The 25,727-nt window shown below is 45.0% G+C and overlaps 1 protein-coding gene across 4 annotated transcripts; it reads left to right on the top strand.

Moving 5' to 3' along the window:
* The first annotated feature begins 4,495 nt into the window (after nt 1–4,495).
* On the top strand, nt 4,496–25,103 carry MTHFSD (methenyltetrahydrofolate synthetase domain containing). 4 transcript variants are annotated; one of them, XR_013931869.1, is made up of 9 exons: nt 4,496–4,585; nt 4,792–4,895; nt 6,314–6,427; nt 7,024–7,137; nt 8,785–8,875; nt 9,773–9,885; nt 10,097–10,222; nt 18,392–20,912; nt 24,930–25,103. XR_013931869.1 is itself a non-coding variant. In XM_080410751.1 (8 exons), the coding sequence occupies exons 1-8, from the start codon at nt 4,558–4,560 to the stop codon at nt 18,905–18,907; spliced, it is 1,206 nt and encodes a 401-aa protein (XP_080266877.1). In that variant the 5' UTR covers nt 4,496–4,557; the 3' UTR covers nt 18,908–25,103. The 4 variants fall into 4 exon arrangements, 2 of the variants coding, with proteins under 2 accessions (XP_080266877.1, XP_080266878.1); XR_013931870.1 differs by having other exon boundaries at nt 22,324–25,103; XM_080410751.1 differs by having other exon boundaries at nt 18,392–25,103.
* Nucleotides 25,104–25,727: the final 624 nt, after the last annotated feature.

Here is a 25,727-nt window from a genome sequence, read left to right as displayed (position 1 = left end):
CCGTGGGAACTCGGCTGTGCTACTAATTACCGGGGGCGTTCTTAATAAGAAAGGAAACGATTTTATGTGATAAGGGGGGGGGAAGAAAGAAAAAAAGAAGGAGCTCCTCTACAAGGAGGTATGTTTAAGAATTATCTGCGATGGAAAAATTGATTGGAAAGTTTCTCCGGACGCTTCGAAATTGTTATTTAATTTTGATGGAAATAAATGAAAACGTTCTAGGAGGGTTTCATCGACCGAACAAACGTCCGGGAATTTTTTTTTACAAAAACAAATAGCAAATTCTGCGAGGTCCGTTGGCATTTTTCACGTAAATGTAGGACCATCGAGAAAACATTTTATTTATTTTTTTCTGGAATAATATGAAAACGACTTCACATTTTTTACTTCGGTTTTCAAAGAAATCATATTTCTCATAAAAACTAGGACGTTATCTTAGCGTACACAAGCACACGGAATTTCTTAAACGATATAACTTTTTAAAAGGCAGGAATTTTTAAAAGCAAAAGTTTGACCAAAGCCACCCCTGCGGCGTCCGAGAGCTGTCCCTTCCTAGAAGCCTGTACGCTCTCGAGAAATAACCTTGCCTGAATCTTACCTCTCCTCGGCTGCAAACTTTTACCGAGATGAATTTCTACAGAAAACCAAGGAGCAGCGATAGCTCTTTGCTTGCTGCAGCTGGGAACTGAACAGAGTAAATCAACGGGCTCGGGAAAGCCCAAATTTCAAATTGCAGGAAGAAAAGGAAAAAAAGAAGAAGGAAAAAAAGGATCGGTATGAAAAATAGCCAGCTTCTAAAGGGGGGAGCGCAAGGAGAGGGGTCCTTCCGAGCAAGGGAGCTGGAGGCAGCGGGAGCCGCGCTGTCCCCCGTGCACGGCGGGCTTCTCCCCGGCTTCCTGCGCGGGACGCGGGAGCGGCGGCGGCCCGGGCTGCCCCACTGGCCCCGGGCTTCCCTCCGCAGCCTCACTCGCCTTTGGCGAGCGCCCGAGAGCAACAGCCTGACCCCTTCCCTTCCCCGGGGGCTCTTCCCGCGCCGGCTGCCCGGGCCCTGCAGCGGGCGGGTGCTCGGCGGGGCCGGTGCCGGCAGTCGGTGCCGGCGGCGGGCGCAGCGCTCACCTGCCCGCCCCGGGGGCTCTGCGCGGCGTGTGCTGCCCCCCAGGGGACACCGGGGGGTCTGCACGGCCGCCCCGGGCCCGGCCCGCGTCCCCGGGTGTGCGGGAGCACGGCGCGGCGAGGGGGAGAGGGGCCGGGGGCAGGGAGGGGGAGATGGGCAGAAGGGAGGCGAAGGGGAGAAACGGGAGGGGGGGGGGGGGGGGGGGAATGAGACATGGGGTCGCGGAAAGAGAGGGCGAATGAGTGAGCAGGCAAAAACCAGCGAGCAAGGAGTGTGTGAGAGGGAGAGAATGGAGAATGGGAACGGGAGAGAAAGAAGGCATAAGAGTGCCAGGGGGTGGAAAGGAAGACAGAGAGAGAAGGAAGGAAAGAAACAGAGAGGAGGAAAGAGAAAGCAAGAAGAGAGAGTGCGAGAAAAGATGGAAATAAAAAAGAAAAGGCAAGAAGGAAGGAGACAGAAAAAGACAGGCAGAAAGAAGGAACGACACAGAGAGGAAGACAGAAAGATGGAAAGGACAGCAGGAAAGAGAAAGAGAGGGACAAAGAGAGGAAGAAAGATGGAAAGAAAGAAAGAAAAAAGAAGGAAAGAAAGAAAGAAAGAACTTAAGAAAGAAAGAAGGAAGGAAAAGCTATGCCAAGGCAATGCAAACAGTGGCATCAGTCCAGCTAAGACCCACTGATGCACATGGCTTTCTGCTCATTCACCAGTTTTGTGTCTGTCCTGGTGACCAATGCAGGAGAGAGCACCCAGCGCTGGTTACAGGGCCAGTACACAAACTGACACAAACCCACACCTATTTTCCAGCAGCAGGCCATGTTGTTGGGCTCAAACAGGTTAGCGTGGGCCAGCCCCACCTGCCCTAATGTGCCTCCTTTGCCAGGTTCTTTCGTAAGCACAATAACTTGGTGATACACCGTTTATTCACACACGGAAATACATTTCACAGTGGTCCAAAAGACGAGTTTCTAGTACCCAGCTAATATTCTGTGTGAATGAAAACCTCATTAAAGCCTGTTGTCTTTAAAATTTGCAGCCTATTTTCAATTTTCCATATTGAAAACCAAGCAGAGCAGTATCACTAGTTTAGTGCTCCTCTTTGGGTGCATTTTGTCTGTTTCCCGTGGCTGCCCCTGTGTATTCAGCCTGCACTTCAGAGAAATTATTCCCACAGCACAAGGAGTTTCCTTCTGCATTGCTCACAGGGTTTGCGCTAATCTGGCACTCCCTTTTTCTAGGTGTTTTCCCAAATTGTGGGTGTTTCAAGCAAGAGCTGCATTCCACCTTTTGTATGAAAGCCCAGGATCCCTTTTTAACCTCTTTCACTAGAGTATTTTATTCAATTTGGAATAAAAGGGATATTGGACGTGAATCAGGCACCTCCAATAGACTACTTCCATTTATAAGTTATACAGGTAGCCCTGTGTGCTTCCCACTCAAAAGAAAGGCTTTCCAGGGGCATCCATACGAGCCACATCAGGCTGCAAGAGTGAATGTTAAAGTCTGCAGTACACGTGATAGAAGAGAACCTGGCAAAGTAATTTGGAGCAAATTTCAGACCTGTAGAATCAAAGCAGAGAGCTGGACCAGCAGAAAAGACATCACCCATTAGCAAACTCCTCATTTGCTTAAGGCAAAGTACCCTGATTTCTGGAAAGCCAGCTCAGACCTTCTTTCTTGGAAGTCAAATCCATGTAAGGAACAGTTTTACTGAGCATCTTGCATGGAGGTTGGATGGAGATGTAGGTGGTCTGGTAGGATATCAGCCCCCCTTGATTGTTAATGTATTAATTAATGGCACTGTTGCTACCTCATTCGCTTTCCCTTCCTCAAAGGAGAGGAGGAAGAGAGTGTGTTGGAGTGGAAACAGGTCACACAAGCTGCAGTGTGGCAATTGTGGGTGACAGCCGACAGACAGACAGCGCTGGCACTCACAGCCTGGGAGTGAGTGCAAATCGCAACACTGAATTACAGAGAGATTGTAAATTGCTCACCAAAGGCCCGATCCTGAAGTCCCCGCAGAGATATCAAAGTCGCTGGGAGTTTTCCGTGAGTAGGAAGTAGAGGAATGAGCTTCAAACATTTAGGCCTAGCTCCACATGGGTGGTCTATTATGCCTGGATGGATTCCCACTGGCTCCAGCAGCACTCCGAGGTAGTGAAAAGGCTATTCCTAAATGCACCCCATTGCAGACCCAGGGCTTTAAGTACTTTCTTTGAATGCTTAGGAGGAACTTCACTGGAAAGGTGAAGCCTCAGGCTCACCACAGCTGCTCTGCAGCATTTAGTCCAGTATGAGTTTGAAAAACACACATAGTTGGAGGGGGGAAGACTCCTGAACCCAGCGGAGTCCTGGCCTTTGATTTGCACTGTGAAAAAAACAGTCCAGCAATCAACAGCAGCCGCAGAGAGAAAAGGCGTTTGCATCTGCCCAGCTACATCTGTAACTATTCAGAGAAGAGCATCCGAATTTGTTCCGCTTTTTGGTTGGCAGAGTAACAGTCAGCTCTGACAGTCGATGTGTACTGGTAGCATCCAAGCCAAGCAGATTAGAAACCAAATTCAAAAGCCATTTCCCCCTCTTCTCCAACACACTTTAAAATAAACCTCCGTTTCATTGTTCCCATGACCCTTCCATCCCACTCTGCTCAGGAATGTCGGGATTCTCAATGTCCTCCCTCTTCTTGGGGTAATTGTCAAATACATTAATTCCATAAATAATAAATCATACAAATTATTTACCGCCCTATTAAACGCACACGAGAAGCGTACTTTCTGAAAGCTGGCAGACTTGGAATCCCACGTAAAGGCTGGATATTGCTTTACTCACAACCAGCCGATTTTAAAGGGAAAAATAACTGATTTGGGAGTTTGTGAAAAGTGGGGTGGGTTTCTACTGCAGCTGTAGCACATGATTGGAACTCCATAGTATTTCTATAATGCTGGGGGTTCCCTCGCATGAATGATATGGCACGTCCCTTTGCATGTTTGGCTTCAGGAGGGATGGTGACACGTGGCAGATTTGGGGCTGTGCGGCCCCGGAGGGAAGACGCTGGCAACCCCCAGCAGCAGGGCGCCACGTCACAGCCTGGACGCTGCCCGCCGACAGCGAGGGGAGCCCAGGCCGCCACAGGCCCAGCTCCTGCCCAGCCACGCTTCCCCTCACACACGCCAGGCCCGGCACCCCGAGGAAAGGGCCCTCCATTAGGCCTTCACACAGCAAAAGGAGGCTCTGGTGGGAGCACGGGCCTTCCCCTCCCTGGGGGTTCGCCTCGCTCAGGCGATCACAGCCTCCGAGCGGCCCTTCCCCTGGCCCAACGGCCCCACAGCCGCCATCTCTCCCGCTCCGCCTTCGCGCCCTTTTGACCCCTCCGCGCCGCCGTAGACGCAGAAGCGGGGCCTAAGGCGGAAGCTCCGCCCCCGTCGCGGGCCGCCGGCCGCGGCGCCATGGCGGGGGGCGTGCGGCTGCGCGCGGGTGAGCGGCGTGCGCGGAGGGGCGGGCCGGCGGGCTGCGTCACGGCGCGGCGGGAGGGCGGGTGGGAGCGCGAGCGTGAGCGTGAGCGTGGCCGTTGAGGGGCGACCGTCGGTGTGAGGGAGCGGGGCGGGGTGGGCGGCCCGGCGGCGGGCGCGGCGCTCCCCCGTGAGGCGCCCGGCCGCGCCCTCAGCTCTGCCCTCCTCCAGGTGCCTCCAAGTGGGACGTCCGGGAGAAGGTGTGGGACCACCTGGAGGCCAGTGGCCTGGCCGAGTTCCCGCGGCCCGTGCACCGCCGCATCCCTAACTTCAAGGTACGGCGGCCCGCCTGCGGGGCTGGGCCGCGGCCTCTGCGTCAGAGCCTCGGGCCTCGCCGGGCTCTGGAGCCCGGAGCCCGGGCCGGCAGGGCCCCCCAGCTCCCCTGCCTGTGCCCCCCAGGCTGGCAGAGCTCTAACAGACACCACCATGCAAACAGCACGCCTGTGTAATTCATACCGAGTAAAGAAATGCAGGTGCCTGTACCTGACAAGATGTCAGGTGTGTGTGGTGTTTTAATTGGTGGATACACACTCACCTTGTGAATGCAGTAAACATATTTATGGGTGGGAAGGCTGAGGCATTCAGAACTGGATTCCACTCAGGGCCTTAAGTAGGTCCGTGGGATTGGAAAGCTGAGGTCACACAGCTTGTGGGACTTGACGTAGGAACATACTGTGTGCTGCCAAAATGTGGATGGTGGCCGAGTTATTGCTGACAAAGTGGTGCTGGCAGAACCTCCCTCCTGCTCTGGCTTCATTGTGTCCCTAGTTTGATGGTTGGGAGAAAGAAATAAGAGGATTTTCAAGTATTCAGTTGGTCAGGCCACTGCTTTGTCATCTGCCTGTTTTAATCTAAGCTCAAGGTGTGTAGCCATGTATCTGCCATGCACTGAAGAAACAATGACTAAAATAGCGTTGTGGGGATGTGCATTGGCTGTTTTAGCCCATGAGTAGTGTTAGGAGATGGGCTCTGCTTTTGCTCAAGGGACTGCCAGAAGTGTTGCACCTTACTTTGGTGCTGAGGTAAAACGGGCGCTGAAGCAGGTGGAGGAAGCCTGAGACTAAAGCAAGGGGATACCAGCTTAAATTACAAGAGGAGTGCGTGCGCTGCTAAGCTCGAGCACCTTACTCAGTTAAGAAGCACATCTTGTGAGTTCAGTATAGTCTCTAAAGCGAGTGCCTTGTCCAGAAAGTCTTCATCCAGAGAGTCTCCAACTATGGCTTGTGTTTGAAGGAATCTGTATTTATTGACTAAAAAGGGAAATTGGTCTTCTGCTTTCAGTTAGCTGTGAAAGAGGGTGAAGTTAGGCAAAGTGACTGTACTTGGATCCCCTCTTTTTCTGAGTCTGTGAGATACTAGTCGAGCGCTCAGCATCTGTTGGCATGTGAGAGTTTCCCATAGAAGACATCACAAAATTAACACTATGTCACTCATATTCAAAATCTGGGGAAATCAGCCTCTCTATAGTGTGAAAGATTGTAAATTGCCCATCTCTGCTGTGAACTCCTTGGTGATGCACTGATATCTTGTGAAAACAGGGTGCCTCGCATGCTGCAACAAGGCTTCTGGGTTTACAGGAGTTCAAAGCTGCCAATACTGTAAAAGTAAATCCTGATGCTCCCCAGAAGAATGCTCGCTTTCTAACACTGGAAGTAAGTGAACGAGTTCTCTCCTGATTCCTTTCTTCATGCAGGGGTCTTACCAGGCTTGCTGCTCTATTAAAGAGCTGGATGTGTTCAACAAAGCACGTGAGATTAAAGTGGATCCTGACAAACCTCTAGAAGGTGTTCGGCTAGCTGCGCTGCAGGTAACAGCACCTTTTCACCCCTAAGGAGGAGGGTGGTAGAGCAGTGTAGCGCTGGGCAGCATCTCATGGTCAGTGCCAGCCTTTTCTCCAGAGGGAGCTTTACCAGTCCCAAGCCTCATGAGGTTGCTTATGTAAGGATGTCTTTGCCTTTTTGGCAACTACCAAAAGTGCAGGTGGGGCTCGGGGATATTAATATGTTTCTGCAGAGCAATAGCTGTTTCACCATTACTGTATTCTTATTCCCCAAAACATTTAAGGCAGCCTTGCCTCTGATTGCCTTGTGTTTATTGCAAGATGAATGTGTGACAGACTTACCTCGGACCTTGGCACGTGCTCTTGCTTATGTGGGTAGCTCATTCGTTGATGTGCCCTTTAAATCAATAGGTGTCTCTTGCCATTTGTTTCTTAAAACCTTCTCTGGAATTTTGCTGTACTGGAGGGGTTTCACCTACAAGTGCTACACAATCAACAATGCGAACTACTCTATAGCAAATAAGATGATTGACCACATGGAGACCTCTGGGATGGTAAGAATATTTCTTTAGTGTAAAACGTGCCCACCTCCTTTTAATGTGATAATTTCTTTTGTTACATAGGCAAGGAAGACTTTGTTGGTTCCCACACCACGTCTGAGAACTGGCCTGTTCAATAAGATCGTTCCCCCTTCAGGTGCAACTAAGGAGATCCTGCGAGTATGTGCTACGTCCCAGGTAGGAATGGAGAATGGGGGAGGTCTGAATTAACTTGTAGAAGAGTGTTGTGTTATGATAGTCTAACTGGAAGTTGGAAAACCAAATGCTACCTGAAATACTGTTCTGCTAGTATGTTACTCCTGGTTTTGTGTACGCAACCACCATTAATTATTTTTTTGTTGGTACTTAAATCATGAGGAAATTTAGAGTTTTCACTATATTTTCTTAACAGAATGGTATCAGTATTTTCTGAATGCTTTTCGAACATTATGAGAAAATTTCATAGGTGAGTTAGATCTTTAGGTTTCTAATAAATAGTACTCCTATATTCTGCAATTTTGAGCTAGTGAACCCTATGAGGACTATTTTAGTGTTTACAGTTTTTGCATAATCGCGTCGGTAGAATATTAGATGTTAGTAAATAGGAAAGATCAGTTCTTTTAGAATCCTAAGTCTAAAATAACATTAATTCAGTCATTTGCATCAACCGAGGTTCAGAAATGTGTTAACAGTTTTATTTTGAAGTGTGGTATGTTGCTGCCCTCTGGTGTTAAAATATCATACTGTACAGCTAAAGTCATTTGGCAGAGACGCCTGTGTTAGTTTATATGTGTCTTTATTTGATATGAAAATGTAACTTGTAAAAAATAAATAGGCCAGCTGTATAAGTTTATTTCCTTCTTTATCTCCTGCTAAGGGCAATAAAGTTCCACACTAATCCTGTATATAACTGAGGGTTGTAAATGGATGGTAATTAGTAGCGACTTTCTTTGTTGGAAGTTCTATTACAGTCATTAACTAATTAAGCTTTTCAGGGTTGAAGAGCACTTTTGAAAGAGACCTTTCTCTTGACCTGCTTCAGCCTTCATATCTCATCTGTGATCTTACCACCATGGTCTGGTTTTTCCCCCAACCAGGCTTACTATGAATAGATGCTATTAGCAGTTTATATTTACAAAGCACTGTGCAAACAATTCTTACCATGCTGCTGTGAAGTGGATAATGAGCATTATTACTGATAGTCAGTCACAGATTGCTGATCTCTCTGGTTTTGTGCTCTGCATGGAAAACGTTTGGCTTTCTATTGTGAGGATTAACTTAGTGCAAAGTTGCATTGTTGTCAAGAGGATTTACATTACACTGTGTACCTGGTTGTGCTGCAGTAAAGCATTTTGTGTGACTTCAGGCAAGCAGCTTAACAACTTTATGCTGTAGTGGTCTTTGTCTAAATTAACTTAGTAATTTGTACATGAGAATGAATTTAAGAATTTGTTGTGCTCTGGTACTCCTCATGGGTGTGAATTTACATATTATGACTTAAGGTAGTAGTAGGGTAGGAAGTGTAATTTGCTCATTTTGAAAAATAGATGTCCAATAAAGGGTTTCAAAATACGAGTTTGTCATTCTAAATAAGTAACCTTGCTTTAAAAAGTGCCCACCTCCCTTAGCTCTCCTTGAATGTGCCAAAATTCTTCTTGCTGTAGTAGGGAATCTATTCTAGGATTCCCTAGAGGACAACTTTCCAGACATGTACAGCTTGGCTATACATGGAAGAAACACTTTGAAATGTGGGGAGTTACTTGTATTTATCAAAATATTCTGGATCTCTGCCTCACTGGTTGGAAGACTGCACTCTGCAAATCTAAAACTACGTTTTTCTTGCAGGGTATAAAAGAATACAGTGTGCCTGTAGGTCTTGATGGGAAAGCACGGGTGGACTTGGTTGTTGTAGGATCAGTGGCCGTCTCTGAAAAAGGTAAGATAAAGCCGTGTAAGCTTTTCAGGAGGAGGGTCCTAAGTCACCATGCACAATGTCAGCAGGATATGCTGTCCTGTTCCTTTTGGCAGACCCAAACATATCTTTGGAACTGAATTATGGTCTTGCATTTTTGTCTGTTCTGTGTGACAAGCCGCTGATCCCAATCCAACCAGGAAGAATCAGTGCCTGCTTTACAACAGTGCTGCCAGGACTTCAGTGGGCAGACAGCAGTCCAGTTTAGAGCATGTGGGCCAGTGTTTTTGGCCTTCAGTAGAATTGAAGCAAGCAATTTTTTATGTTATATATTATTTTTTTAAAGAATCAAGGAGGGCTCCCTGTTCAGAGGATCTGCTCTGCGCACACAGTGTGTGTGAAAGGACATGTGTTAACGGCTGCTGATTCAGTACCTATTTGGGGATCAGATTTTGCATTTTTTGGTATTTTGAAGACCTGCTGGTGATGAAAAATGTTCCACTGGCTTTATCCATTGCCTAAAAATAATGTGCTTTTTGTATGTGACCCAGACTCCTCTTTACCCACATGAAGTTAACCTATGTTTGACATGAGTAAAGGGTTCTAATTACAATGGTGATTTTTACAAAAATAGGTTTCTATGTTAATTGAACTGGACTAAATTTGGGTTATTCTGAATGGGAGGCTCCTGGGATCCCTTAGTTCACTGAAACTAATGTTTTATTTTAATTTCAGTGGTGATTTACAAGGGAAGTTGCATTCTGTGAGAAATACTGATCTGAATTTTCCCCGAGTTACAAGTCTGTGCTTGGTTTATCTGTTGCAGACTGCTTAGCTTAATTGCGTGCTTTTGACAGCTACCAGCCTTTCCACTCTGCTGTTTCTGCATTTACTATCACTGTTCACTTTTATGTATTTTAGGATGGAGAATTGGAAAAGGGGAAGGTTATGCAGACATGGAATATGCAATGATGGTGTCAATGGGTGCAGTGCAGGAGGATACACCTGTAATTACTATTGTGCATGACTGTCAGGTAAGTTAAAATATCCACTCTTGAGTGACGAGTCATAACTGTGTGATACTGAGTGGTATGTCCAAAGAAGAGACAGGGAATTATGTTGGTGTGTCATTTACTTTGTTTCCACTGGCATTGACAGATTGTGCACCATTCCTGATGTCTTGAAACACAGGCAATGTTAGTGAACTTGTTTTTAACTATTTAGCAAATCTCTTGTTCTTTGTAGGTGGTTGACATAGCAGAAGAGCTTCTTGATGATCATGATTTAACTGTGGATTATATACTTACTCCAACAAGAACTATCAAGACTAATTGCAAACGACCAAAACCTCAGGGAATAATATGGCATAAGGCAAGTTAACTCTGGTAACAGTGGCTTGTTGCTACCGACGTTCTGTTGTAAAACCCCCATTTTTTACATATAAACACATTTGTTGTATTAGAAATACTTGTAAAAGAAGCAGATGTGTTTGTCAGATGAAACAAAACTACAGCATCTGTGTTCAGTGTTTTGAAGTGAAGTTTTGAAGTGAGAAGTATATTCCTGAAGCTGGTGTTGCTGTATCAAATGGGTTATAGGGCAAGAGTCACTGGAAACATTGTAGATTTTTAAGATAAATGTTGTTTCTTGTAGTTGTTTGTGTTATAATAGCCTGTGGAAGCTGAGGGGCTTCTGCACCTTAGGTGTTGTATTCCTCAGTGCTCTTTGGAATTGGCTCTGTCTGTTTTCTGGAGACCATGCCATAGGCAGAACTTTATGGCTGTGTGGAATGGGTAGAGTATGTGCTGCTGTGATTGTGAAAGGAAGGCATGACCTAGTGGCTGGTACGTTGCTGTTTATGTAGTGGATGTATGGGGTTAACTTTCAAAGAATAGAGAAATCTGTGGCTGGAGCTTGTTTTCAGGTGGAGGAATAATGACTTTATACAGCCTTAAATCATGAATCATTATTTACTGATAATTATTATTTTATGGGTTTGGCCTCTCTGCCCCCCCCCCCCTCCCCCCCTCCCGCCCAAGATTGTCAGAAACTTCAGCAGCTTCACAAATGGTTTCAGAAAAGCATTTAGTGAATTGTTTTACTGGAAGTTCATGCTGGGAAAACTTTTTCTTTGTCATTAGATTTTCATTCCTAAAGTCATGCAGTTAGGGAGCAGACACAATCCTGCATGATTGAGTAACAGTAGGAGCACACATGAGGAATAGTATACCCGTGTCTTGCAGAAACCGCTGAGGAATTGTTACTGAATACTTCTAGGGAAATCAAGAGTTGTTTGCTAAGCACTTGCCGACTAGCAAAAAGAGTTAAATTTGTTAAGGTGATGTATCTACAACAAATAATTCTAGCCAGTGCTATTTTTATTCCTATGGTGGGAGAGTATTTTACCCTGCATGTGGTTGCGGAGTTGAGGTTATAAATAAATAAATAAAAGCTCTGTCTGTACTAGTGCATTTTTTCCATTGAATTATTTTTGAATCATAATTTTTTAAGGATATTATTGAATGTAATTGTTTTGAAGGCCTACCCCTCGTGGTCCATCCATCTTGCCAACATACTTTTGATCGCAATTTGTCTATCTTAGTGTCAGACTTCAGCCTCAGTAAGTGGCCTTGCTAACACTTTTTTTCTTTTTTTCTGTCTGATTCCCTTTAGCAGCAACATTTTTCAAAAGTCTGGGGAAACAGTCTCTTGCAAGGGCCATTGAGTTTTTGTGAAACTTTGCCATTCGGGATAAGTCAGTTAGTCTCAAGCGATGTATCAAATGTGATGTGACCTTGGCCTGTCTTTGCTTTTCATAGGAAAACATCAAGATCAGTATTATAATACATGCCTGATAACCTAATGAAATTTCTGCCACAACTCCCTTGCGCTTGTTTCTAAAGCTTGAGGAGAGAGGTTTAGCAGAGTTGTCTAAAGCTTGCGCCACACTGACTTTAGCCAGTTTGCATGAGATAGCGAAACTTTTTCTAAAGGGTTTTCTACATGAGTGGTGGTGTCTGAAAAAATACAGCTCTCCCTGAATTTTCTACACCGTTCGCTAAGAATGAAGCACATTACCTGGTTGACCCTTTATTTGAATAGCTGAATGTTGATTTAATGCCTAAAGCTGCTTTTGGCTGTTGATCAGAGCATGCATTGATTAGCTAAGAATATTGGAGAACACTAGCCAGAGCAGGGATAATCATTACATTTATGTCCATTTGGGACAAGTGTTGCATCTATATCAGGAAGATAGAAATTAGCATTATTCTTTCACAGGGAGCTGAACCACATGTATATTTGTTTTGTACTTCTGGTGGTAACTGTATGTTCAACTCTTGCACAGAGGATCTTGGAGGTGGGAGGTCTAGTTAATCAACAGGGTGTTAAAAATGCAGGATTTGATACAGGCTATTTAAGTGTTTGTCCTTTGACTTTTCCTGGCTGCTTCTGCATCCTTTTCTCCTTCAAATCCTGGCTTTACTGATGCATTCATGTTCCTCAGAGCAAAACTAAATGAACCAAGAGGTAGTGAGTAAATAAATAACCCACTTCTAAAATGCAGTGTTTTGTCAACAGAAAAGTAGCTTAACTTTATTGTTAAAATGTGCCATGTATAAAATACATTGCAGAAAAAAAAAACCACCTTCATTCTTCAGGAACATGGCTGATCAAACCAAGACAATGATTTAAGAGCTTAAATTAAAGGTGTTTGCAAACATGGGATTACAGCTAAGCACTGTTGTAAAGGATGTGTTTTCTTGAAGCTGTTAGGATAAATAGCCGTTAATACATGCAGTCTGTTTTCATCTCCAAAAAGGTAAGAAGGTACTTATGCAACCAGCAAAGTGCACGTCTCCAGGCTAAGTTTCTGTGCTCAAAAAGGTACTGCATTCTCCTGGAGTCTTTCTGTTTATGTGCTATGTAGGAAGGAAGTAGTACATCAGATATGGGGACGGAGTACACAGGTGTTCCTCTATGAGTAAATGATTCACTTCTTGGGATAATTGGCATGGCTTGTCCTCAGTTGCCTTCTTTCAGTTCTTGGTGCATAATTTCCAGTTGAGCTATTCCTTGCTGTCGAGGTATTAAGGTTTTCCAAACAGGAATATGTGAATCACTAGCTGTGATTTTTGTCATGGAAATGCTGATTTAAATACTTCCAAGGAAATAAAAGTTACAAGATTATAAATATGGAAGAAGCATTATCGATATTAGTGCTAGGCATTCTAGAAACGCTTCTAAATACAAAGGCAGTACTGGAGTGTGTATATGGATAACTTTTCTGCATCTCAGTTCAGGGTTTTGAGAAATCAGTGTGTGCTGTTGGAGGACAGCAAGAGCTGCTAAGAGCTGAGCACTCTGGAAAACTTTATTTGGATGCCAGTGGAGAATTATTTGGCTTCATCTGTCTTGAAAATCTAACCCATTGTTTCTGGGAACTGTAAATTCATGAAACGACTTACTTTCTCATTTAGTATTTTGCATGGGTAGCTGTGATCTTTATCTGTGACGTTGTCTATTATATTTGTTGCAATTATGAAGTTATTTGTTCTGTGCTTATTTTAAATTGAAACTGTACAGACCAATTAAAATATTTGGGGTCATGAAGAGGGAAATGAGAGTAGTTGGTGGAAAAATCACTATATTCTAGCAAGCATTTCCTTCTGTTTTTTTAATCATTCTTTTGCTGAGAATCTTGTAGAAGTAGGAAAATCTTTTTCTCGAAATGAAATGAACTGGGGGGAATCCCTGGGTCCAATGTTGAAATTTTAGTACACAGTGGCAGAGGTGGAAACTATCTGACAACAAACAGCTTTTGATTCAGGTCTGTGATAGAATATTTGGAAAGCAAAATTATGTTGTATTAAAGCTCAAAAAAATTCACATATTCAAGCTGGTAAAACCTTTACCAGGGACACAGCATTGCCATCAGAAAAAAATTGTTGTTCCTTAAGCCAAGGTTTGATTTGGTTTGGTTTTGTTTTTCGGAGGGATGGCATGAGCAGGGCATGCTTCCATGCATGGCTAAACATCTCAACACCTTTGCAAATGTGACCCTTGCTGCAGAGTCCACAGAGTCAGTTTTTGCTGATGTATTCCAAATGTGGATTGCATAAGTTTCTCCTGAGGGACACTGGCAGACTTAATGGGCTGCCAGCTCCCAGAAATATGCCCTCAGATTGTGTGCACATATTTGGACATTTTGTGCAAATGAATGATAAAAAGTTCAACTGTGCTGGCCTGTCCTAGCTGTCTTGGCTTTATCTGTGTTTTAAACCCCTGTGAGCTCAGTGCTCCTTGAAACAAGCAACTGATTAAGGAGGCAACGTGAAGAGTGGGCTCAGTCCTGGAGGCCTTTATGAACAGTCTTGGGTCAGAGACCCCTCAAGGTGGGCAAAGATAAATCTCTCAAACACATTCTGCCTACCAGCCTCAGGACTTGGAAGAGCTGGTGGATGTGCTGTACTAAAGACTGGTGGTCTTTGCAGCCTTCCACAGCAGGGCCAGCAGCATTTTCTGTCTCCGTCTTGAGCCATGGGCTTTTCTACCAGTTGGTGTGTGCAGATGGGTAGCTGTGTGAAGCAGAATTAAATAGTGGACTTAGCATGCTCTCCAATATATCGCTTCCCTCATCTGCCTCATCGTATAGCTCCAATATATGTCCTTCCCTCATCTGCTGTAGATCAGAACTGCACTGCCTCTGCTGCCAGGGAAATCAAAGTGGTGTTTGGCTTGGCCTGTACTGTATCAGGGGTCAGCATTACTCATTCTGTCAGAGGACAAACACATCTTTCATTTTCCCCATCAAAATATTGAAAGTGGCTGTGTTCACTGTTCTGGAATAACAGAGGTTGAAGAGAGCTCTGATGTTGCAGCAGAGACGTTGCAGTAAGTCCATCTGCCACCTCATTGTTTTGGGACCAAACCAGGTGTCATAAGAGTGGATGCTCAGGGTTAAGTGCTCAAGATTTGTATTGGCACTCAGCATCCAAGGCGCTGTTTTCTTCAGGTTTCTGTCAGAAAGAGGCCACATTTCCCTTCTCAGCTCCTTTCTCATAGCCCGGTAATTGTGTGCCAGAAGAATTCATCTACCCTGCTGTCCTCTTTCCCCAAGGCTCTCCCAGCTATGGCAGGGAGTAGGCAGGATTGTTAAATGATTAATTGCCTTTGGTGGAGTTATTTTTAACCTGAATCACTTCAGTTACTGAGTTCATAGCGCAGACCCACAAGCACTTTTGTTGGCCAACTCCAGAGGGCTGAAGTATGGAACTGGCCTGGGAATTGGTGGTCAAGGGATAATAGGAAACTTCTTCAGCTGGCTTCACTGCCAAAGCCAATCATTTAGCTAAATCCCAACACTCAATAAGAAGTTTACAAACATCAATAAATGGTTTGGCCTTGACCTTGTAGGGATAGAGGGAGCAAGGGAAGAAGCTTCCCACCACTGGGTTTACCCAGGTCCACATAACGGGATCAAGTCCTTTGCATCCTGGCTTAGCCTAAAGCACTAGGCAAGGCTAGGGAGGAGTGACCAGCCGGCACAGGACCAAGAAAAGTGCAGCTTGTTTGAAAGAGAGGAGGAATATCTTTGGCCTCTCTCCACATGGAAATAAATCATTGCAATCCTCCACAGCTCACAAGACAAAAGAAACTTTTTGCATGATCATAATTAGCAACACATTGTAGTACCACAGAGTTCTTTTGTTTGTTATTTTGCAACAGAGCAGAGCAAGTTTTTTCCTCTCCTCTGCCACCCACTGCCCCCTTTGCCCTTTTGGCTTTCACCCCCTGCACCCCAGAAAAGGTAGTGGCTTGGTTTGTTGAATCAAAATTCTGAAATCCCAAACCGAGTTTCTGCCTTTCATTTACATAAAAGTGGGGAAAAATAGGGGAAGATTTAGAAGGTTTGGCCCAGCTGAAAGTTTCTCCTAGACCCAAGGGAAAACAACCCTTAAGGTAAATCCTCTGGCTCTCTTTTGTGGCAGAAGGATGTAAGTTGATAGTGTCAGAACTTGTCTAATGTATGTTTTTTATGGATTGTTTTCTGTTACAAAAAAATCCAAGTGCCAAAACATCTGCCTTTGTTGCTTTGGTATTGTAAAGGCTACGTACTCTTATACCTGTGTAGGGCTGAACTTAAAGTAATGATGGGTTCACTTTGTGGTGGTGTTTGATCAGAGCTTCAGCTTTTATAGAAAACAACAGTTCCTAGCCCTTACAAAGGGGCTGTTGTAACTACATCTTCCTGAGTTTGCTGGGAGCCTGAAACAGATGCCGAAAACTACTGGGCACTCTAGTGAGAGGAGAGGCCATGTTTGAGCCTGGCCAGCTGGAGTCTCTTAGAGAGTATGCTGGCCCCTGGATCATCTAAATCCTCTCCTTGGTTTGTCCTTGAAAGACTGAGAGTTCCAGAGTTCATCCTCTCAGTGCCCACCTCTTTGATTCCCTTGATGTACAAAGTGGTGAGGGTTTGCCCTTGGTGGCATTGATCTTTCTAACTAAACACCCAGTCCATGCCTTGGGAACCAAGTTTAATTTCAGGGTCAAAGGAACTGTACATACACTTGGTAAGAGGTTGAGGCTGTGCTTTGGGCCCAGGAGTGATTACTTGCATGAGGATAGAAAAATGTTTTTCCTGTTTTGTTTAATTAGCATAGAGCTTACGTTTCACATAGAAATTTGACAGAGGACAACAAATGTTCCTAATTGCTGGCCAGTAAAAACAAAGTAAGATGGCTTCAGCCATTGGTTTGATGTTGTATCACCCAGGGAAGGGGAGTTTGCTGTCAAACACAGCAGTCTGAATTCTTGGCTGAGAAAAACAAATCAGGCCAGGAATCCACAGAGCAATAACTCTTCAAAATCTGAAAATGGCATGTACCTTTCAGAGTGCAGAGGCTCCCAGAGCCCCAGAGGAAGTCCTTGCCTCTCTGTACTGGCAGCCAGATCAGGCCAAATTTCTTCAGAAATTGTTCTCAGTCATAAAGTTTAAAGGGTCTGATCCCAAACACCTTGACTCTGGGTTTGCAGTGTGGCAGAATGGAGGTGGCCTCTGCCCATACTGGTTAGTCCTATTCTGCTGTTTGATACTATATTAACAAGACAGAGCTAGGACCCACTTTATGTAAATTGTATTTTTATTTAGTTTCAGCCCAAAATAAAACTTGCTTGTGTGCTTCTCAGAAGAGAAGCCCTGGGAATGTTTAAGATAATTCTGTTGACTGGCTTTCCCGTTACCTAAACCCAGCATTGCCCCCACCCCATCTTTGATTTATTCAGGTCACTTCAGAGCTGGGCTACTCTTCCTGTACGTTTTAGCCTTGAAGTGGTGCAGGCAGATCCAAACTCAATCTGACTGTAATTGTAGAATTCAGGGGCTCTGAGATGAGAGATCTGAGCTGGGAGATCTGCAGGCATATTCTAGCCGGGATATGGTGGTGCTAGTCCCATACAGCCTGCTGAGTAGTGACCCTGCTCAAGTGGCTTGCTCACACTGTGTGGGCTACTAGCTTGGGTCTCTGCTAGCTCAGGCATCGCTTCCCTAGGCTCTGTTTTGCTCCCTAAATTTAAGAATTGAATCTTGTGTTGATGGATGTTCTGCTTGTCCAGCAGCCAAGTACGAATTATTCCTCCTTCCAACTGCAGTCTGCAAGCCAAGAGCTAGACCACATTAGCTAGGGAACCACTGCGTTTCCTGCCAGTCACTGAGTGCAGCCTAGGGCAGCTCATGCCTGAGATGGATAGGGTTCAGCTGTTGAGAGGAAGAGCCCTTCCAGAAAAGCTGCTTGTGAGCTGGGGATGGGTGGAAGGGATAGAGGGTTCAGTTTTGAAGTATAGTGTCCAGGCGCTTTTCCGTTCTGTGATCCAACCCAGCAGACTGACGTGGGATCTGATGAGTAGCTGCAGGTGGTGTGTGAGGTCAGATGACAAGAGCGAGGCCGTGCTGATGTGCCACAACCAGAGAACGTGCCTCCAGCTGGGCCCACATTCATAGGAGCCCTGCTACAAGGCACGCTCCCCAGCTGCAAACTCAACACCATCGTCCCTCCCCATTGTATGATCCAGCCTACGGGATATCCTGTTTTGAGAGAAAAGAGCGCGAGGAGGTCTGCAGAATGAAAGTAACTGATGGTCTGATGAATTGTAAGCATTTAAGATTCTGCCAGAGCAGGAGCACAGGACCTTGGTCAAAGCAATCATTAAGGGATAACAATGAGAACACGAATCTGAAAGCACTCTGATAAATAAATGTCAAAATCGGATGGTTCTGAGTTTGGTTTTGATTTTCCTGCTGGATCTACATTGTGCTGCTTGCTTAAAGAGTAACTAATGTTTATTTTTGTCCTGCAATGTGTATTTAGGGAGCAGCTTCAGAATCAGGCCAGCAATTAGTAACATTTTGAATGCTCTGGCACTCTGAATGTAGCAATGTAATAAGGTTCCTCTCTTTTTATGGCACAAATGGGTCCTGATGGTGGTTGTCTTTTTCTGGAAGGCGAGAAATCTCATAGTTGTATCTGTCTTCCTCCTTTTTAGGTCAGCTATGAGATGCTGGGAAAAATCCCCATCCTAAAGAGTCTTCGATACAGAGAGAAGCAGGCTGGCAAGGATGTCACCCTCCAAGACGAACATTCAGACTTGGCAAATGCCAACACACCAGCAGCGTTAAATGAGGAGGTAGTGGCTGAAAATACACGACCGCAGGCTGCTACGGGCTCAGCTCAAATAGGACAACATTGTGCTGAAAGTGATTCTCTAAGTCACAGATTAGAGGGATCTGGCATGATTGCTACTGTGTATGTGGGGAACATACCTCCCAGCCTAAGAGTGAGCGAGCTGAAATGTGCTTTAAGGGAATTCCATGCAACTCCTTTACGACTGAATTGGCAAGCAGCACAGCATAGGGCTTTTCTCGATTACAAGGATAAAGCAACCGCAGAGAGTGCTGTATCCTCTTTGAAAGGCTTGAGCCTCGGGGGTAATACTTTGCGAGTCGAGCTGGCCAAGAATCAGAGAAACAAAGGGCAAGTAGAAATCAATAGTCAGAAATGAATATGAATAGAGGAAAAAACTGGGCGTGTTTTCATTGTTTTGTGAGAAGCCAACCTTAAGTTTTCAAGGATATTGGTATATCCTCTGATTTCTGCAGGCTGAACAGCAAAGCGCAAGGCCAACTTTTCACACAAACAAGGCATACATCTCACAGCTGACTTGCCTGCCTCATCCTGCAGTTGTACATGCAAAGTGTACTTGTCTAGACAGGTGTCAGAGGGGCCGTTTCTCTAAACAGTTATCCACAAAGTACCTACATTCTGTGTATTTGTGTTTTTGTTGGCCATAGGTTGATTTGCCATTTGGTGTGTACGTTTGTGAGGCCTGGATCAAAAACCTGCCCCTTGGTAGCTGCATGCAGCCACATGTAGCAAGGTGGCTATGTTCTGTCATCTGAAGGCTGTACCTGCAAATTTGTACTTGTGAGCTTAAAAGCCAGCTGTGGAAAATCTGTCTTAAGGGTTACAATTCTGTTTACTAAAAAACGGCTTTTGCCTATTGGGAATTTTCAGCATATTGTTCATAAAAATGGCTTGGGGGAGAGATTGTCCATTTTTTGTGCTCTTGAAGAATGGCTGTGGAAACACTGGCTCAGCCACTGAGTTCTAGTAACAGCTGTTAACATCAGGTGGAAGAGATGGTAGCCCCTTTCTCAGCTTTGTTGGGTTAATTCAGCCCTTTGTAAACCTTATATTTCTTATTTCAGTCTGGCAGAGCAAAGTAAAGACCAGTTTTCTGCTCTGCTTTTCCCCAAAACACTTCAGCTGCCTTTTCATGGATGCAGAAAATTATAAAATAGATGCTTTTCCTGGTTGTCTCATAACTTGCTGTGATTCCATTGCTTCTGTGAAATGACATTAATATTAATCATTGTAGTGGAAATGAAAAGCAGACAGACCACAGTCAAAACTTGTGGGTGACTAGTCTGGTATGGAGTTGTTTGAAAAGTTGCTGGAGATAGTAGCAATGCCTGTTCCTGCTGTGCCTTTGTCACCACCAGTGTGGTCTTCCTGCACCCGCAACATCAGACAGCGAGGAGGCTTAGGCAGCAGCACTGGCAGCTTTTCATTGTGAAAGTGCTATCAAGTACTAGCTTGAACAGTAAGAGTTGTACGCACGTGAACATTCACTTAGGGTGTAAGGGCAAATGAGGATTTATTTGGTATGGCTTTTATTACTTTTCTTTTTTTTCTATGGTTTCCTGTTCCTGAAAAACAAGTTGAATTTTGGCCGAACGATCCTTTCTAAACAGAAGCACTTTTGCCATTGATGCTGGGCACATAGTCAAAGTAAGCATCTAAATGGATATTTTTTTTAAGTATGAGTTGGAAACTTTTTTTAGCCAGAGGGTACTGTTAAGTATATTTTAAGCACATTATTATGCCTCAAGGGTCAGGCATTTCATAAAGTATTAAATAAAAAGTTCTCGTCATTATCAAGCACTCTGTACGGAGGGGCTGAAGGAAAGCATTGCTTCAGCTTCTTGTAAGGTCAACAAAGGAAAGGTTTCTGGAAAAAAAGCAGTACTATGCTCTAAAATGCTCTCTTTTTCTCTGACTCAAAATTATTTTCAGTATCACTTAGTCTGAATTAAAATATAAGCACTGTGAAGTCCTCTGCGTCTTTTTTCAGTAGTTGTGCATTTCAAGGATGAGTCAGGTGTTATGTTACTACTTAAACATACAGGTTACATCATGAGCTTAGAAAGCCTGGGCAAGAAAAGCAAAACAGTAATTATGTATCACTGCCTTCCCCTTCCAAATGAGGGCAAATAAGTAACATGATCATGTGATGTTCTTTTTGACTCTTGCAATGCTGCTTGCATTGGTGAGGATGCCCAGGTGACCATAGCAGTTAAAAAGCGGTTATTTTGCCAGTGAAAACTTCCAGCATCTCAAACATCCATTGTTGCTTCGCAGATTGAACCAATCTTTTCTGGTCAAATTTCTGGGAATGTTATCTCCTTACCTTATTTGATTTCTTAACATCTGAAGTTTCAGTGCAGGTATGTTTATGTGTTACGTGATACATAAATGTGTTACGTTTGCTTGCTTTGCTCTCAACATTGCATGCAGTCAGTGGCCAGTTTTGTTCAGACAAACATATCTAGATGGTTTTCTGTTTGCAGTTGTGGTTCTGTGTGTAACCCGGAGGGTGAGCTGTGTATCCAGGTGGGCAGATCTCTGCTGACCCATCACTTTTTTCCATCATGTATTGTGAGGCCACATTTCACAGTGCTAGCTAATACCTCGTTACTTTCCCAATAGGCAATTAACTGTCCAAACCACGCTACAGAGAAGTTACTAACTAGACAGAGGTATGTAACAGTAGTTGGGCTGAGAGAAGAAGAAGAATTACTGTTAAGTTCAAGCTAATGCACCATTCATTAGCATTTTGAATGGCCTGGAATAGTGATGTTGATGCTATGATAGTTGGATTTCCAACTTAAGTAGTCATTTTTGATCCAGGTTACTAGTAAATGGCAAGGTCTTTTGGGCCTTGTCATTAAAGATGAAGACAGGCTGAGAGAGTTGGGGTTGTTCAGCCTGGAGAAGAGAAGGCTCTGGGGACACCTTATAGTGGCCTTTCAATATTTAGAGGGCTTATAAGAAAGATGGGGGGCAGACTTTTTCATAGGTCCTGTAGTGATAGGACAAGGGGTAATGGTTTTAAACTGAAAGTGGGTGGATTTAGATTAGAGATGAGGAAGAAATTCTTCCCCGTGAGGGCAGCGAGGCGCTGGCCCAGGCTGCCCCGAGCAGCTGTGGGTGCCCCATCCCTGGCAGTGTCCCAGGCCAGGCTGGACGGGGTTGGGGGCAGCCTGGGCTATGGCAGGTGTCCCTGCCCCTGGCGGGGGGGTGGAACTGGGGGGGCTTTAGTGTCCCTTCCAACCCACATTGTTCTGTGATTCCATGAAAAAAGTGGGTTTAATTCAAAGCAGCAGGTGCTCCCAGTCAGAGTTTGGCAGCCTGTTGCAAACCCATCTGCACCAGCAGCTTTGGCGAATCAGTAGCAAGTGAAGTGCAGGCACACAGGTACACGTTCATTTCTGTCGTCTCTGCTTCAACAGCAATAACCTGCAGGGAAACAGGCAGCTGTTAAAAACAGAGACTGAAGCTGCAGAAGGCTTACCGGGGTTCAGAGCTTCTGCAGAGGTTTAGGAGTAAGGGGTTACGTGGAGGCAAAACAGTACTCCTCAGAAATCACCTTTGGGTTGCTATAGGGTCCCTACAGCACAAACAAGAACTTGCGTAGTTACATTCTGCAAAAAAAGCAGCATGGCTTGCAGCAAAGCTGTTCTATAAGCTTCCTGTGAGAGGAGGGTATAGCTCGTGCTTTTTGAAGTGGCATGTACCAATGCAGCCAGAGTTTGAGCCTGTGCACCCTGAAGTCAATGCAATTTCTGTCTTGGCCAGCGAGGGAAGCAGTGACAAGGATGGGGCCCTTCCTGCTGCTTGAGAAGTTGCTCATCTTTAGCTAAAAGACATTTCAATGCAAGATGCTAAATTGCTATTTAATTATATAATGCAAGACTGCCCAAGGCAGACGCCTACAAGGCCTTCTGGTGCCTTTAGATGTAAGATGTGGATTTTTTCTTGTGGGCTGACCAAGTTCCTACTTGAGGAAACAGCAGATTTTGAAGAAAAAGTGAATGGGGCAGCCTGCATCTCTTAGATCTATTGTTTCAGGCTCTCTGCATGCTCAGGAAGACATCAGTTATACATGAGTCACTTCTGACTTTTCTCTAAATCCACAAAACTCTGAAATGCGATACGTTTTAGTGAATCCTTGGACTCTGATCTCATCATGAAACTCAAGGCACTGAAGGCTGCTTATGTTTTACTTTGGCCTGGACCAAGACTATACAAGATAGCGTACCAACAATCAAACAGTAAAGCCTGTGCCCTGAAGAATTTACAGTCCAAATTAACAGGCTTTAAAGATGAGAACCTTTACTCAAGTAAGAATTCTTGGGTTTGTACCTGTTGTAGTTTTAGCCTTGCCTTTAGCGTGTGTAGGTTGAACTTGGCTGCATCTATGTAGATGCAGTTTGTGCCTCATCTCGGGTGGATGCCAGCCCTTACCTCCCTAGGACTGAAGCACCGGTCTAAGACTTTGGGGGCCTCAATTCTTCAAACCAGTTCTCCATAATGGCCTTCCTGTGACCGCCAATGCCTGGAGCAGTGGGGAGAAGGTATCTTTTAAGCGCTGAACCCCCACACTCCTTCTGTAAGGACGGTGGGACATCCTTGCTTCTTAAGACTCTCATGATAAAAACATCTGCAGTGGCAAAGAAGCGTGTGGATGCTGCAGGAGAGTCTGAAACGCTGGTGACGGATGGGTAGTCTGCTTTTAATAGGGAATGAAGTGATCCCTAACCAGGCTCGATTTGAGTTCACTTGCAGCAGCAGAGGAGCCTGTGTTTCACTGCTGTGTGATGAGAAGAAAAGTTCAGCAGTACAATGGGAAATACTTTACTGAGCCAACTTTTGTTCAGAAGTAATTAAAAATGAGGTCTTTCTATTCTCTGCACAGCCTGATGTCCTCGCTTGTCATGTGGTTCAGTGCATTCTTTCCAGCTCCTTTCATGGCACAAACAAGTTAGGATGTTGTTACTGCACACCCCTCTTTTTGAGGGTTCAGCGGGGAAAGATGCTGAACAGCTCTGGAGGCTGGTCGGTGTGAGCAAACCCCGCTCCACCCTCATGGCAGCCGGGAGGGTGTGGGATCCAGCAGCGACCACCCTAGGTGTCACATCACGGACGTGAGCTTCCCAGGGCAATTTGGCCCTTCCTCCTATCCTCGCTCATGGGAGAGATGCGAAGAGAAAACAGTATCGGATGAATGGAGCCTCTACCAGATCCACGAGACTTGAGAACATGGGTCACTTTGGAGGGGTTTTTCTTTTGTTGAATGATATTAGTCACAGCGTGGTGTGTGGCACAGAGCAGTGAGGCAACATTGTAATCTGCTAACAATAAAAGCGAGGTGGCTAACTGCCACTCAGTGCTGAAAACTATACAATAATTAGGGTTTTCCTTCAGACAGCTACGTCCATGCATTTCCTGGAACAAGGACAAGGCCACACAGCTTCAATACACCGAAGACAACAGCGGGTAAACAAGTCCATGTTGCTGTGTAGTCTTCTGAGTGACAGGACTCAGATTGTTTGTTTCCATGGAGAGAGAAAAGAAAAAAAAAAATATCTCCTCATCAGGGTAGGGAGGGAGGAGAGCCCTCCCCTGGGCCCTGCAGCCAGGTCCCCTTCCAGCATCTCCATGCACATCAGTCCCTGGTCCCCCCTCCAGAAAGCAGTCCTTAAGGACAGAAGTTTTATCCCATTATCTCTGGAGACCAATAAAATATCGCAGAAAAGGGACGGTTAAATACTGTCTTCAAGTCATGTCTGGGTTATTTTTTTTTTTTTATGATTTCATCGTCTTTTGCTGCTCCAAAGGGAGAAACAAATGTTTTCTAGGGGCATGTTTCCATTGAAAAATCTAGCACTGGGGCTGTGTCTGCATCCACAACTGCAGCAAGAGGTGAGGAGCTGGGAGAAAAGCATGTGCTGGGATTTCTCTCATTCCGGTTCCTCAGAAGGAACAGCCCCGTGCAGCAGTTCTGGCTTTAGAGGAAACATCTGTGGCTGTAGCCACGTTATTCAGGCAAACATACCCCTCCGTGAGGTAGGCTGTTGTGTACAAATGCTTTTATTTCCTCATTGCCATCTATTAAAGATTATCTCCCTACAAGAAAAGTGCACCATTTCCCATGTTTTCATGTGTAATGTCTGTGATGTCTGCTGTAAACATCATGAAATGTTTGCCTGCTCCTACACTGACATAGGTATAAAAGTCACTGCTTTTCATCTTTCAAAGCACTGCAGAAATGTTTAGGGTCGTGTATCCTGCCATTGTTCTGGGCTGGGCATCCCACTGAAGTCACTGGGAGAAATGAGTTCAGGATACGGACCTATCTAGTCAATCTTTACAGTGGCCCCAGTAACATCCACGTTTTACAGATGGGAAAATGAGGAAGACAGAGATGGCTCCTGATAGACTAGATGCAAATGGCAATTCCAACCACTTTGGAAAACAACTGGAGGGAACAGACTAGAAACTCATCAAAAATAAAAATAAAAATAAAAATAAAAATAAAAATAAAAATAAAAATAAAAATAAAAATAAAAATAAAATCCCATAGCATGGTAGCCTTTGGACTTTTCTATGTGACAGGTACCTGATGTCCCAGATGGGCACCTTGTTGCTGCTTCCCAATGGAGAGCCGCAGTGTTGTGGTTGCTGCCTCCACGCGCAGGCCAGCCCTGCTGTGGCTGGGAACCATTCTGCCCATCCTGATCCACAAGCGCCTTCCAGTCAGGGCACCCAGCACAAGCCTTTTCCCAGCCCAGGGACAAACCACAGCTCTCTTGCCCTGTGAGACCAGACGTGCGAGAGAAACAGAGATAATTTTTTCCAAAACACGCCTCCTCCCCAGGTCTAGCTAGTCACATACATGTGTTACAGTCCAGCCATCCCATGCAGGAGCACATGGAGCTAGACCAGGGTGACTTTCTCCCTTTAAGGAATAAGGCAAACATATGGGATCGTTAGTGGGAGAAGAAAAAAGGGGGCACAGAAAGAAGGGAAACATGAAATGCTGCAAAAGCTTCTACGTTTCTAGGCATTAGTGTATCCATTGCTGCCACTCCTTAGTATTTTTAAGTGAATAATTAGTCAGACAAGAGTAACACTTACATTTTTCCAGAGGGATATCATGTTTTCGGAGTGTTTCCAGGCACCTGCACTGCTCAGACTCT

This window comes from Falco punctatus, assembly GCF_963210335.1.
Source record: "Falco punctatus genome assembly, chromosome: 14".
In the NCBI taxonomy this organism is placed as follows: domain Eukaryota; kingdom Metazoa; phylum Chordata; class Aves; order Falconiformes; family Falconidae; genus Falco; species Falco punctatus.
Note: the sequence above shows the minus strand (reverse complement) of the source record. Positions and strands in the feature narration are given on the sequence as shown.